Raw genomic sequence first — 13,845 nt, forward strand, 5'->3', positions numbered from 1 at the left:
TCCCCCTGGTTAGTATATTTCATTCTATGTTTTGGCTCCCCTTACTTCTCCCTGTCCATTTACAGCTTTAATTAACTTTTGTAAACTTCTTTCTTTGCCTCCCTCTTTTTTCCTTTTCCAAGTACTTTGTTTATTTTGAATTCAGATTGCACATAATTGCTCAAGAAACCACCCTGGCTGCTGCTTTTACTTTATATTATTTTTTAAACAAAGTTATAGTCTCTTTTGCCTTAAGTATCATGTCTTTCAATTACCCAGCCATGTTCCATGTTGGTGGATTTTAACACTTCCTCTCATTTACAGCTTACTAGACTTCTTTCTGAGATCTAGTCCCTTTATACTGCTGGATTCTGGCATTCCCTGTCAGTTCCTCTATACCAGGGCTCGGCAACCTTTCAGAAGCAGTGTGCCGAGTCTTCATTTATTCACTCTAATTTAAGGTTTTGCATGTCAGTAATAGATTTTAATGTTTTTAGAAGGTCTCTTTCTATAAATCTATAATGTATAACTAAACTATTGTTGTATATAAAGTAAATAAGGTTTTTAAAATGTTAAAGAAGCTTCATTTAAAATTGAATTAAAATGCAGAGCCCCCCAGACTGGTGGCCAGGACCCCGGCAGTGTGAGTGCCACTGAAAATCAGCTCGCGTGCTGCCTTTGGCAGGCATGCCATAGGTTGCCTTCCCCTGCTCTATACTGTGGTCCTCCAAGGCATCTTCCCCACTGGTTGGAATCTGTACTTTTATGATCGTGAAGTTTTTCTCTGAATAATTAATGAACCTCTTTGAAACATGCTAGGTGAATTTGTTACCCAGTGGAGATCTCTGTAGTTAAGCCTTTCTGAGTACAGTATCCTGTGGTCCCAGGCACCCTGAAAGCTGTCTCATTTCACCTTCCTAGTCTCTACTCTTAGGGGTCTCTAACAAATGCCCACTGTTTCTTATTGTGGCCCTATTCAAAGAATTTTACCAACATACTTACTGTTTGTCTAATCATAGTGTCTCAGCATGTAAATATTTCTAACATACAACGCCACTTTTCTTCCCCTTTTACCTTGCCTATACTGACATTCCTGTTGCAAGAATTATCAGCTAGGTTTCAGTTATGCCCAATAGATCAGTTTTTGTTCTCATAACTGGAACATGGTCAATAGCTATAGTTAAAGTTACATAAGAATTTCCATGCTGAGCTCCTGTTTGTAATTATTTATAACTTTCCAAAGTTTTCGTCTTTTGGACTGAAAATTTCCAAGTCTGGTCTCTCCCCTGGGGTGATTTTTTGTGAAGTTTGAGTAAGCTATGTTTGAATCTGAGGAGACTGGTGGAAAAACCTTTCCCTGTCTTTTTTTTTTTTTTTAATTGTAGTGCTACTTTTTATTTTTTTAAACAACAGCTTTTGTGCCAAAGTGGCTTGTGGTAGAAAGCTGCAGTTTGGCCAGGAATCTTTGAGAAGGGCCTGAGTGATCTAGTGAAATTATGAGCTTTTGAAAATGGCACTTCATGCAAACTTGTTTACCTTGAGATAACCTGGGTGCATGCAGCTCTTGGAGCAGAGGGTCTTATCCACTTGTCTGTTTGGGATCTGAGCATGCTATAATTATGTATTTTTCCTTTTCCCAGGTTTTGTAAGTTATGACAATCCTGTCTCTGCGCAGGCTGCCATCCAGTCAATGAACGGCTTTCAAATCGGCATGAAGCGTCTGAAAGTACAGCTCAAGCGCTCTAAGAATGACAGCAAGCCATACTGAGCGCCCCTCCCCTCTGGGACTGGAGGGAGAAGGATCTTCTGGTAAGTTGGGGAGGAACGCACTTAGTGATTCGAAGTCCTAAGGCTGTGTTTTTACAGTCCTGGATGCTGATCCATGCCATTCTAGCTGGCACATCTTCCCCCCTGAAGACTCAGCTGCAGCATCCGCTGGGATTTCTGCTTCGGATGGAGGACAAGTTTGTGATTTTGTTTCCAGTATTTTACTTTGGATTTTAGGTGCCATATCACTGAGGTGTTTTTTTGTTGTTGTTGTTTTTCCTTATTTGAAGTTTGCTGTGTTTGTATCCAGTGTGCGTTGAGAAGGACCAATGCCAGCTACCTTGTGGGGGGCAGGGAACGGGGGAGTATAGAAAGAGCAGCAGAACTGACACGACACAAGAGGGAAGGAGGAGGAGCAGGACTGACACCAGACAGCACTGAGGAAAAGAAAGGAGGGAAGGGAGAACCACCTTGAGATGGGTATGGAGCAGACCTCATGTAGCCTTTGCCATGCCCCATGCTCTCATATTTCCTTAGTTAAATGTCTTCTGTGGGAATTTCCTAGCTGAATCTGTCTCTAGAGCAGGTGAAAAATCTAGAAGAGCAAAGAGGTTAATGAGTTAAAGGAAAACTGCAGTCATTATTTTGCTATATAAAGTGGTATTTATTGTTGCACTGTGAATATACACAGCACTTTTTAAAAAAAAATGTAGACACTCTCCCTGCCCAGAAAACCTCATAGTCCATCTAGAGTTACTTATTAACTGAATTTCCCAGTGTTTAGGAAATCTTATTCTTGACTGATCCGCTGGGAATTGTGCTAGGGTTTAGAGAGGCACTGTAGTCTGGAGGAATAAATTTGGGGCTGGAAGCCAGGAACTCCCGAGTTCTTATCCCAAGTCTGCCACAGACTTTCTGTGTCACCTTGGTCAAATCTCTTCCCATCCCTGTACTTTAGTTTTCCCATTTGTATAATGACAATAATGCCCATCTCACAGGTCTTTGAATTAATACTCACTAAGCACAGTCTAAGTGATAATTATGTATTGTTAAACCATTAAATTGACAACAAATAATACATCATACTTGACATGTTCTGAGGTTTCTGCTGCCTTGCATATCCAAGTAGGAACTGTTTCCACAGTCATACTCTTTTCCAAAGGCAATTTCCTGTTCATTAGTAATTCTGTGATGTGATTTGGTATAGAAATTAGATTTACTTTTTACACTGCAGTTTTCCTTTAAAGTGGTGAGTGTACTAGAGCAGACCCTTGAACCACCCAGTCTTATTCTGCCTTTGGCAGTGGCTATCACCCAGTATGTTGAAGGAAGAGCAGACACTTCCCTCTTGAACACACATATTGGCAAATTCACAAATGTGCAAAGAATGTATTACAGGGGCCTTAGTATACACTGATTTTAGGAGGCTCAAAGCTCCTTTGAGACTCTGGCCTGAAGCACATCAAGGAGTCACAGTAGAGGCTACTGCTCTAACCACCAAAATCCACCTCTGTCACATGGGAAGTTTACAGTTTCTGTATATCTTTAATAGAGATTCCATTTACCTCATATTTTCTCCATTTCCTCTTCGCCTTTATGTTCCCAGTTTGGGTTGATGCTTTTCCTCAGCCCACCAACTAACACTGCAATCCTGTGTTTGGGAGCTGGCTCCTAAGTAGGAAGCATGTGGGGTCAGACACAGGATGTTTACTTCCTTCTCTACTCTAGCAAGAGGAGCCATAAGCCCCTGAAATGTTGTTTAGAATGTGCCTGTGTTTACAGATACTCTGTTACGGTCCATGGGGAAAGTCAGGCATATCCAGGGACTGGGTCCCCTGGACTCTTAAACCTCACAAATACAAGGCCTGACCCATAGCATCAGAGCACCAGGGTAAAATGCCCTTTCTGTTGATGAGTTTGAAACTCAAATAGTGTTTTGGTGCCAACCTGTCTGTAGTGCTGGCAGATGGGTAGGAGAAATTGTCAGTATTATACAGAGAATATTGTGATGACAAAAGGTTAAAAGCACAGACTGCCAAATTTCCCATTTATGCTGGCATATGGTACCCTTTCATGTTGACTATTTGGTTCTCTCTATAAACATACATACATACATACATACATTTAGGTGAACCATGTACACTTGAATTCTGTGCACTGGGAGAGATGTGTCCTGGTTTTCTGAGAAGAACGTGTTGGAGTGTTAAGGCCTCTAAGGTCATAATGGGATTATTTTATAAATATACTTTGCAAAAAAAAAAAAAAAAGACAAAAAGAAAAGAGATCATGATTGAGAGCAACCGCTCCAAGCATGATCTGCTGTAACCAAGAATGTTGTTTCTATTTTTATAGAAGTTTTATACCGCTCCAGGGTGGAGAATATTTATTACTTAAATTATTTCACTGGGGAAAAAAAGGCCAGGGTTTTGTAGAATCCTGAAGTGATTGTTTTACACATACAATTATGTGCATGATTGAAACTACTGATTTTCAGTGGCCTGTTTTCAGGCTGACTAACTGCTAAATGAGGAAGGATTAATGCTGTGAATCAGTGGAGGGGATAGCTGTACTCTGTGGTCTCTACAGTCACTCTTTTATAGTACGCTACATGCTGCTGAGACCCTTGCTCCATTGACCCCAGACATGGGCCTGTTCCTTTAAGAAGTCATTTCAGTTGTCCTTTATTTAGTATCTTTAGCCTTTGCATCCTGTACTGACCAAACTCAGCCCTGTTGTAGACAGGTGTAACTTCCATTGATTTAAGTGGAAGATTCACCCACTTATGTCAGGGATGAATTTAGCCCTATGACTCTTCCCAGATAATGTGATTATCTTTACTAGAAGCCTAACCTGGGCTAGCTCTTGTGCCTTACTGGCAGGACTATAATGCAAGTATTGCCAATGCAGATCTATGCAGGTTAAATTCTAAGGGCCTGATGCCCAATATCTCTGAATTGATGCAATTACATTTAATTTAATTGAGCTACACTAATTTATACCAGCTAAAGATTGGACCCTAAATGTTTGTCTGCTTCAGCTTCATTCAGTCTATTTGTGTGTCCAGGCATGTGGTGCCAAAGTTAATAAATGCATCAAGTCTTTGACTGGTGGAGGTTTTTTACTGCGCAGTGCAACTGATTGTATAAAAATAAGTGTATTAATTTCTGCTTGGTGGCAGCTGCTACAGACTAGGGATTTCTGTCACTTCCTTCATTCCTTCCAGATTTGAACAGAGTTTTCTTCCTCACTTTTTGGCAGGAAATCCTGTATTTTTTTAATCGCTCTCATTCTATTGCAAATCAAATCAGTCAGCTGTTTTGAGGACCATTGGAATAAATTGACTAAACATAAAAGCAGACTCTGAATTAGCAGCCTCTTGTGACAAAAATCGGGTAAAATCACTACGAACTACTCTTTAGAAATAATCCAAATGAGAAACTGTCTCCAGAACAAAAACTTTGTATGCTACCAAAGACTATTAAAGATGAGACTGGAAGGGAGAAGAAAAGAATTTACGTAATTGAAACTGGCAAAATTATTTGGGACAGACTTGACCCATTCTGAAATATTTAAATATTGGAAGCTATTGCAAAATATTTAGGTTGATTATAATCTATGCACTTCTCTGAAACGTCTTAATGTTACATTGATATTGGCATAAGAGTTGACTCAGTTAAAAAAACTACAGAAGGATTTGCTTAAGTAGCCAAATGGGCAAAGTATTTTGTATGCTCGTAATCTAAAGAATCTGGATTTTTCCAAAGAGATTCTACAACAGAATCCAGTATGATTTCTGTTGAACCACAAAACTCCAGACTGCATGTATATACTCTGCAGATTCTTGTAAATAGCAATCTGCTTCATAGAAACAAAGGGGAAGTATTTGCCTGCTTTGCGACTTTCAGAAGACATTTGATTCTACTTGGCATCCCGTATTAAGAGCAAAGAATTAGGTAAGACTGAGATTGGGCTTAGGCTGATACTGTTTAATATCTACAGCTGTAGCAAACCTACTCGGATTAGATTCTTCAGCACCTAAATAACAGAGTCTAAAATTAGATGTCTCCTTACAGCTTAGTTATTTTACCAATATGCAGAGCTTGCATTTATTAGAAAATGCTTTTGATACATATTCATTAAAATCAACCCTCATTTTGCTTAGGCTTAGAACTTTCCAAAAGAGTCTGAAACAATTTTTGGAAATATTTTATGTTTTAATGATGAGATGATAGATCAAACAAGTTAAATCTATCTGAAAAATACAATTATCACCATGGGAAATTCCACCCAGACAATTAAATCCTTAAATAAAAAGCCCTTAACCTGGACAGTAAAATATATATTAGAAACTTGCCTGCCTGCGTGGCAGAATTAACTCAGGCAATTCCATTTGTTGATATCTCTATAGAAGGGGAGCGAGAATTCTGCATACTTGTGAACCCATTGACTTCCTCCTGAAATAAAACAGATAATCAGCAGCAATCTAAAAACAGCTCAGTGAAACACTGTTTTACATGACTATTTCACCTGAGCAATGTCATAGCTAAAAATTTACAAATCAAGAGTGCAGATGCCCACAGTGTACATTTGGATTTTTCTGATGCAAACAGACAAATATAAGGATGTTGTGGATCACTAAGCAGAAATGTTACAAAGTATAAAATATAGAATGCAGAAAAATTTCAGTATAATGTTATCGACCACCACCGTGAGAGAGAAACAAGGACACAGAAATAACTGTCTCCCTTTCCTTATGTCAGTATGTGCCTCAACCTGCCACCCCTCCAGTCTTTCATCCAAGTCTCTCCTTTAGACACTTTTTCCAAAAGGCCTCTAATGAATCCTAGTCTTTCCCTCAAAGTTGTTGACAGAGAAGACATTTGAAAATATCTACCAAAAAAAAAAAAGACAAAATCACACAAGGAATTCCCACGATGTCTGCTAAATGTCATTTGAACCCTTAGCTTTTGTTCTTTCCCATGCTCCATTTCTCCACTGATACTTTGCCTTTCTGGATTGTAAGCTCTTTGGGGCAGAGACCTGGTTCTTGTAGCTGTTTGCCAAGCACCTAAAAACCTGCTAGAACTATAGAAATCATGTTTAATGTTGCAGTGTCTCTTGCTAGTTGAGGTTTCACTCAGTCTCCTTGCTCAGTTGTCTTTGGAAGGGTAAGCATGGGGAGAAAACCCAAACCACCAATGCTAGCCAGCCTGTGGCAACATGTTTTTGTTGCCCCATTATTCAGAGAAGGGTCCTTGAACTCCTCGAGCTAGCTGCATGTTCTGGGGAATCATCAAGTTCACTCATAGGGATACTGAAAGCTTCACATCACTCACTAGCAACCCTTAAGCAGTTTTGAGAGACTCTGAAGAACATGGCACCACAACTGGGTGTAAAGTGGAATCCTAAAAGATACCTCCCTTTCTCCTTTACTTTCCACGTTCACTCTAAAAGGCTCCCTCTCTTTTGCAGTTTGGTGGCCGCAAGAAGACAGCAAAGCTGTTAGCATCCCTTGGTAGGGATCTGAAAACTCTGCTCAAGAAAGGTTCAGGCAAAATACTTCCCAGTTTTCCAAACTAGCAACTGTGACTGTAGAGTTTCTCAGTGCCCAGAATCCCCTTCTCACAAATCAGAGTGCAGAGGGCTTTCTGTTGCAAGAGTTGGGAAAGGAAAATTTCTGCCCAGGTATAATAGTGTGAAAAGGGCTCAGCTAGGACAAGTCTTAAGGAATTCTCTATTGTGTGGGGTTTTTGGTTCCGCTTATGTGTCTTGTACAATCTTTTCATTTGGTTCTAAAATCAACCAACCCTCTCTTTTGTGGGTTCCTAAGGGATGGGAAGGGACTGGAGCTGAAGCAAAGAGCACGGATTTCCTGAGCTACCACTACCTAAACATTTCCTTTGATTAGACATAAAAAGGTCTCAACTGTCAAATCACCTGTGAATCACCCCTGTATCCTCCATCCTGTCTCTTGCTGTCTGAATTTCTGTGAGTTGGGTGTTAATCCTGGAGCCGTATCTTTGGAGGTGGGCTCCTGGGGTGGGGCTTGCTCTGTTGTCTTTCTCGCAAGCAGAGCTAGCAGGGACACTGGGCATGGGGCAAAGGTGAATGCACAGCTGTCCCACAAAACCAGTGTCCAAAGGGAAATCCAGGCCTCTGCTTCCATTTTATTTCTGGCATTTTGATGTTTACTTGGTGTCCTCCATGCACTTTGACTTTTACTTGTCCATCGTTAGCATGTGCTGCCCTCCCTGTCAACTCCCCTTCCCAAGAGGTCTCATTGTACAGTGCCCATTCCTGTTCTCTCTCTCCTTGTTTGGATGTACTGCTCTGTGTAACTCAGTGGGTCTCCCTCTTTCTGGTTTGTTTTTTTCTAGATTCCTGCCGTTTGTTCATCGTTGTGCCTAAAGCATGTCGATGTGGCGTTCAAGTACATCGTCCAAATCCTTGTCTCTTCAGCTTCTCTGATGCTTGAACTCTCACCTTTGACCTTGTGTTGATCTTTGACGCTGATGTGTATTTTTATTACGTTTGTTTCTTTCTTTGTTTTTGGTTTTTTGTTTTGGTTTGGTTTTTTTGTGTGTGCTGCCAAATTTGGTTTTGCTAGAAAGACTGCTGAAGGAGAATATTTAAACTTGCATTTGAATATAAAAAAAAATTCTATTTTTCTAGAACTTCATAAGATAACCACTTGATTTTGTGATTCTGACTCTTTGTAATTATCTTCCGAGCAGCCTTGCTAGCATACAGCGTGGAGTATTTGTATTTCTGTGAACATACAGCCAGTCACTTTCTCGGCTTAGTTTTTTCTGTGTGCTTAGTTTTAAAAACAAAAATCTGAAGAAAAAGTCAATTGAATGATGCGACTTAGCCTTTCAGGAGGCTTCTGGTCACATTTTGCTGAAATGGTTTCTGTGCTTGAGGAAATAGCTTGTATTTTTATGAGTTCAAACTCTGACTTGAGTGGCATCAGCACAAAACACTTGAACTATATTCTCCTGATTGTAGCGGCATTTTTGCCCTGGCACTTACTGTTTTTTCCTTTCCTGTGTAGTTATCAGCCTTTGTCTGCAGTGAAAATTTGATCAAAGTTTATGTTGTATTTTGTTAAACCCGAGCATGCTTGTTTTGTTTTTGTTTTGTTTTTGTAACTACAATCTATTCAGCAAAATGTGATTGTTTTAGTTTTATTCTTCCAAACTCAGATAGTGCATGTTTCCTGCTGTTTTCTTCACACCCTCAAATATATCACCTTCACCTCTCTGTTTTCTATAGTTTGTGCAAAAACTGAGCAATTTACTGGGTTTCAAAGGTATCCTTTTAAATTGTTTTTTGGTGTGACAAATTTCTGATCAGATGCCACCCGAGGCATCTACCTGTGCACTTGGACTGTCTGCCTGACACAACATCTGGGCCTTGTTACATCTCCACAGCTGTCAGAGGCTCCCAGGAGGAGGGTTGGTTGCATTGTTCTAGTAGGAGTTTTGGTAGACCAGGATAGATTGGAAGCAGGTAAGTGAGGGATCGTTGCAGTAATTCTGCTTCTAAAATCCCGGAGAACTGGGGCTCCCTTCATACATTCTTAAATTTTATTTTATATAATTTGGGGCATAATTTTTGTGAGGTTCAGCCCCAGTTTAACACTGTCAATGAGGTGGTGGAGGGAGGCTTAGTGGCTCTAGGTTAGCACTGGCAGTAGAGTGTTCAGAATATCCCAGAGAAGGCCTTTGTAAGCCTGGTCATGCAACTGCTGGCTCTTACTCCAAATGACAAGCACAATACAACAGCTTCTTACGCTGTTACCTGAACAGGGTACCAACCCCAGCTCCTCTTCTCAGGGGCCTTAGCTGGGGAATCTCTATAAAGATCTTTTTTTTTAGTTTTTGTTTAGTCTTTAATTGGGTAAAGAGTCAAGCAGTTTCTGTTCCTGCCCTGCAGTACAGGCTACTATTCTAAGGGCATCTGGCTTCCCCTGGCCCTACAAACCATCTGCTGTGAGACTGCATGGCTAGAAACTGGCACTTGGAAGCACCTGCAAGACTGTGGCTACGGGGAGACCCTAGTCACTAAGGGAGGTGAGCTGGTGAAGGACACCAGTGTGGGAAAAGCATATGAGGTAAAATCCTAGGGGGAGAGAGGTTGGAAAGAGTGAAAGATCTGAGTCTGATTTCCTGGCTTGGGGTGGTGAAAAGGGAACGAGACGATTTATTCTTTCCCCTTCCAGAGTTGGCTTGGGATTTCACTACTTCTCAATACATGTTATTTTTGGCTGTGATTTATAGATCTGGGACTTGGGGGATGAGGCTGTATGAGAAGAAGGTGGGGACTCATTTTGAGATAGGATTGTGAGATGGCGGCTGTTAGCCCCACAGTCTGAATGTATCAGGCCGTCTGTCAGTTGGGGCGCTCAGGCCCCGCAGTGTGTTGAGTAATTTTGCCAATACATTTCTATACAATGTGCATTCAGTTCCATGAGGAACTCTGGGGAAACCTGTGGAAAAATCTCTGGAGAAAATCAAAATGCCAAACGTTGGATGTTTCTTTCCTTTCCTTTCCTTCCTTTTCTCCTTTTGGTTGTTTTAATTGTTCTGTGGTGGTTTTAATGGATTTGAGACAGTGGAGCAGCAGCTGCCTTTTTGATTTTTGGCTGCTTTTTGTGAATAATTTAAAAAAGAAAATTTACATTTTGGAGACAAACCTGTGGGCTTTTTTATTGGTACAAACGTATTTAACACTAGGGGTTTTGTACAGTTTTTTGCCTTTTCTACTAGAAAACAATGTAAAGTGATTCACAATGTGACAAGAAAACAATTTGCCACTATGACCAAATGTAGAGTCTGTTCTGCAGTAACAGGATTTAATCAACTCGAAGTCGTGATTCAGTTGTAGAAATGCTTTTCTTTACTTTGTTTGAGCTGTTCCTTTTCTTGTTTTGATTTGCAAAACAAAATGTCTTCTTGTGTGAAATTGTGTTGTACTCTGTAGAAAATTATGGATTTTACTTTAATGGTTTAAAAGCAGAGGAGCACATGTTGCTTTTCTAATCTGATCGCGGAGTTTGTGTAATGGATTTAAAAATGAAAAGATTTGTTACAAGTTTGGAACGAGCGAGTATGTGTTAAAGGAATTTTCTTCCTTCGTGTGTGTTTTTTTTTTCTTTTGTCCCGATGGGGAACTTAAAGCTGTTTTAATTGCACAGACACACCAACAAGTCATTTTGTATATGCCAAGTGTGGTATCTTCCTTTGTTTATTTGCTATTAAACTGTTTGAGAAGAGTCTGTTTGTGTCATTTCTGTGCTGAATCTCAATCTCTCACTCTACAAATGGGTGCAGGTGAGGAGAGGGGACTCTGCCAGCTGGGATTAAAAGGGGCATGGAGGAATACCTTCCAGTTTCTTAACCAGGCAATGTATGACAAAATGTTCATGATATGCCACTCTCTCTGAGTACATAAAATAACCGTTGGTTTCACCACTGTGCTAATCTATTACTGTGAATAGACGTGGGCAAGAGTTTATTATCCTTTTATCTTGCCCTCCAGTTTCTCTCCTATATTATTTTTTTCTGAATATTTTTCTGTTCACTAATGTAAATTGATGCTTTTCTTTCTCTTCATCCTTCTCATTCTCTCTCTTCTTCTGGGAGATCTCCTATCTTCCCTTGAATTTTACCCTTTCTCTCCCATGCTGGCAAAACTGTTAACTCAGTAGGAGCAGGATTGTCCCTGACCCATGGTGCAGTGTTCCAGGATTCGTCATACATACAACTCTCTCTCTAAACTGGGATACAGTGTCCTGGAGCCCCTAACACACACGAAAAGGTGAACAGCTGCCTGCCCACAGAGGTGGGATGGTGCACAGTATTTCCTGCATACACACAGGAGGCATTTTCTGTAGAGGAGGGGTGTTTACCCAAAAAAATATTTAGCAGATTGAGGTTATTCATAGCAGTGGTTTTCAAACTTTTTTTCTGACAACCCAATTGAAGAAAATTGTTGATGTCCGTGACCAAACAGAGCTGGGGGTTAGGGGTGTAGGAGGGTCTCAGGGCTGGGGCAGAGGGTTGGGGTGAGGGCTGCGGGGTGGGGCCAGGAATGAAGGGTTCAGGGTGTGGGAGGGGGCTCTGGGCTGGGGCAGGGTCTTGGGGTTGGGGTGCGGGACGGGGTGAGGGCCAGGGAACCAGCCAATAGGAGTGTGGAACCGGTGCTCGGGGCAGGGGCAGCGCACAGTGTCTTGTGGCCTCCCCGCCCCCCCCGCCTAGGAGCCAGACCTGCTGCTGGCTGCTTCTGGGGCACAGCGCAATGTTGGAACAGGTAAGGACTAGCCTGCCTTAGCCGGACACCACTGCCAACAGGACTTTTAACGGCCCAGTTGATGGTGCTGACCAGAGCCGCCGCAACCCAGTCCCTTCCATTCCGTGACCCAGTTTTGGGTCGTGACCCACAGTTGGAAAACCACAGATTTATAGTACATTCTTCTTCCCTAAATTACTTTGGCCTCTTCAACTGAATAGGGTATTCTTCACTTCCTGTCCTAACCTATTTGGTAGTGTTACTCTCCACTGTTTCAGTGGTGGGTGAAGTTATCCCTGTTTGTGAAGCACTGTGAAATGGTTTGGAGTGAAATCTGTTGTGTAAGATTGAGGGGTTTGGGTAGATGGAATGTGATTCAATTAGAATCTGGCCAAGATATTAACATTAATATCCCTAAATCTTGGGGTAAGTACCATGGAAGTTTAAACCCAGCAAGTGAGCATATTTTCAGTCTTTTTAAAGGGCTTTTAAAATTCAAAAATAATGTCACCTCCCCTCCTTCTGCTGACTCGTATGTAAGTCCCTTACTCAGACTGTCACAGTCCTGGGGCAGCCACACTCCATTTCCAATGTGTCCTTCCTCTCTCTTGGCCCACTCCACTGGGTAGAAGGGGCTGTTTCTGCTTTACACAGAACACCACCTTTCAGCAGCCTCTAAGCTATAGATGATAACCAGTGTTTCAGTCTCTAATGATCTGGCTGTTTCACATGACTCTTGTAAACTTTAACATCTACATAAGAAGCTTGGAGCATGTAGATTCAACCCAGATGTTACAGACCTAGGGAGGCAGTTCCTGCATTCTCTTCATTGTCCTGCCCATGCACTGCTTGTTTCCTCTCCCACCTCCAGAGAGTGAGAGCAATTCTCTCCTGCTCCTTTTATAGCAGTCACCTGTACCTCAGTCTACTTCACATTTATTTGAAGTTTTCTGATCCTTTCTTTGCCCTTCTGACCCACAGTTATACCTCAGTATCAGGAGCAGCAGAGAGGGCAGAATGCTAGCAGACTGGAAACAAGTTATCAAGCTAGTCCCCTCTCGTGCTCTAAGAAACCCCTCAACCAATTTACACACCAAGGCCCAAATTCTGCTCTGAGTCACAACATGCAGCCTCATGCACAGGAGTAACTGAAAAACATTTAAGACATCTCATATTCAGTTGCACTGTATACAATTGGCGGATTGCGGGCTGCGAAGGCAACTGGCATAAAAGTGGGTATGTGCAATGAGGGAGGATGAACTGGTGCCCGGGGAGCAGTGGGCAGCTAAGCAGGCGGACAGTGAGGGTGTGGTAAGGCAGGCATGTATGGATTTTTTGGGGGGTGGAAGAAAGAAGCAAGGTGCCCTACTAATGACAATACAAGTCTTGATTCCTCAGAGAACCCTGGATGGTAAGGCTCTAAGTGGCCAAGGTGGTTCCACCTATCCGCCTGCCCTCGGCTATGACACATGGGCTTCAAGTTGGTAAGCTGCTTGTGAGTGTGTGTATCTGTCTTCCTCAGCTCACCAGGTTGAGCTTGATGCTGGCTCTTCCCAGTTTGACCAGGCAGTCAGCTCAGCACATCTCCTGGTACTCCTCTCTCTGTCTCTCCTTCGCTCCCCCCTCCCAATTCCTTAGCTGCTGTGACATGCTCTTATTGGTCTCTCTTCATCTCAACAAGAAGACAGTTGCAGCAGCTGGGTCTGTGAGGCTGTGACTTTCAGCAGAACAGAGTCCACCCCAAAGGTAAAAAGGCACCAGGTTTGTGGCCACAAATATAGGACAGCTCTGTCCCCACTGCAGCCA

The 13,845-nt window shown here is 41.9% G+C and overlaps 1 protein-coding gene across 1 annotated transcript in view; it reads left to right on the plus strand.

Annotated features, from left to right (window-relative positions):
* CELF1 (CUGBP Elav-like family member 1) overlaps window positions 1-11,026 on the plus strand; it is a 95,319-nt gene extending 84,293 nt beyond the window's left edge. Inside the window, 1 exon segment of the mRNA XM_030559821.1 lies at window positions 1,620-11,026. Within this exon segment, the coding sequence (XP_030415681.1) occupies window positions 1,620-1,747 (128 nt within the window). The 3' untranslated portion in view covers window positions 1,748-11,026.
* Window positions 11,027-13,845: the final 2,819 nt, after the last annotated feature.

Source organism: Gopherus evgoodei, chromosome 4, assembly GCF_007399415.2.
Source record: "Gopherus evgoodei ecotype Sinaloan lineage chromosome 4, rGopEvg1_v1.p, whole genome shotgun sequence".
In the NCBI taxonomy this organism is placed as follows: Eukaryota; Metazoa; Chordata; order Testudines; family Testudinidae; genus Gopherus; species Gopherus evgoodei.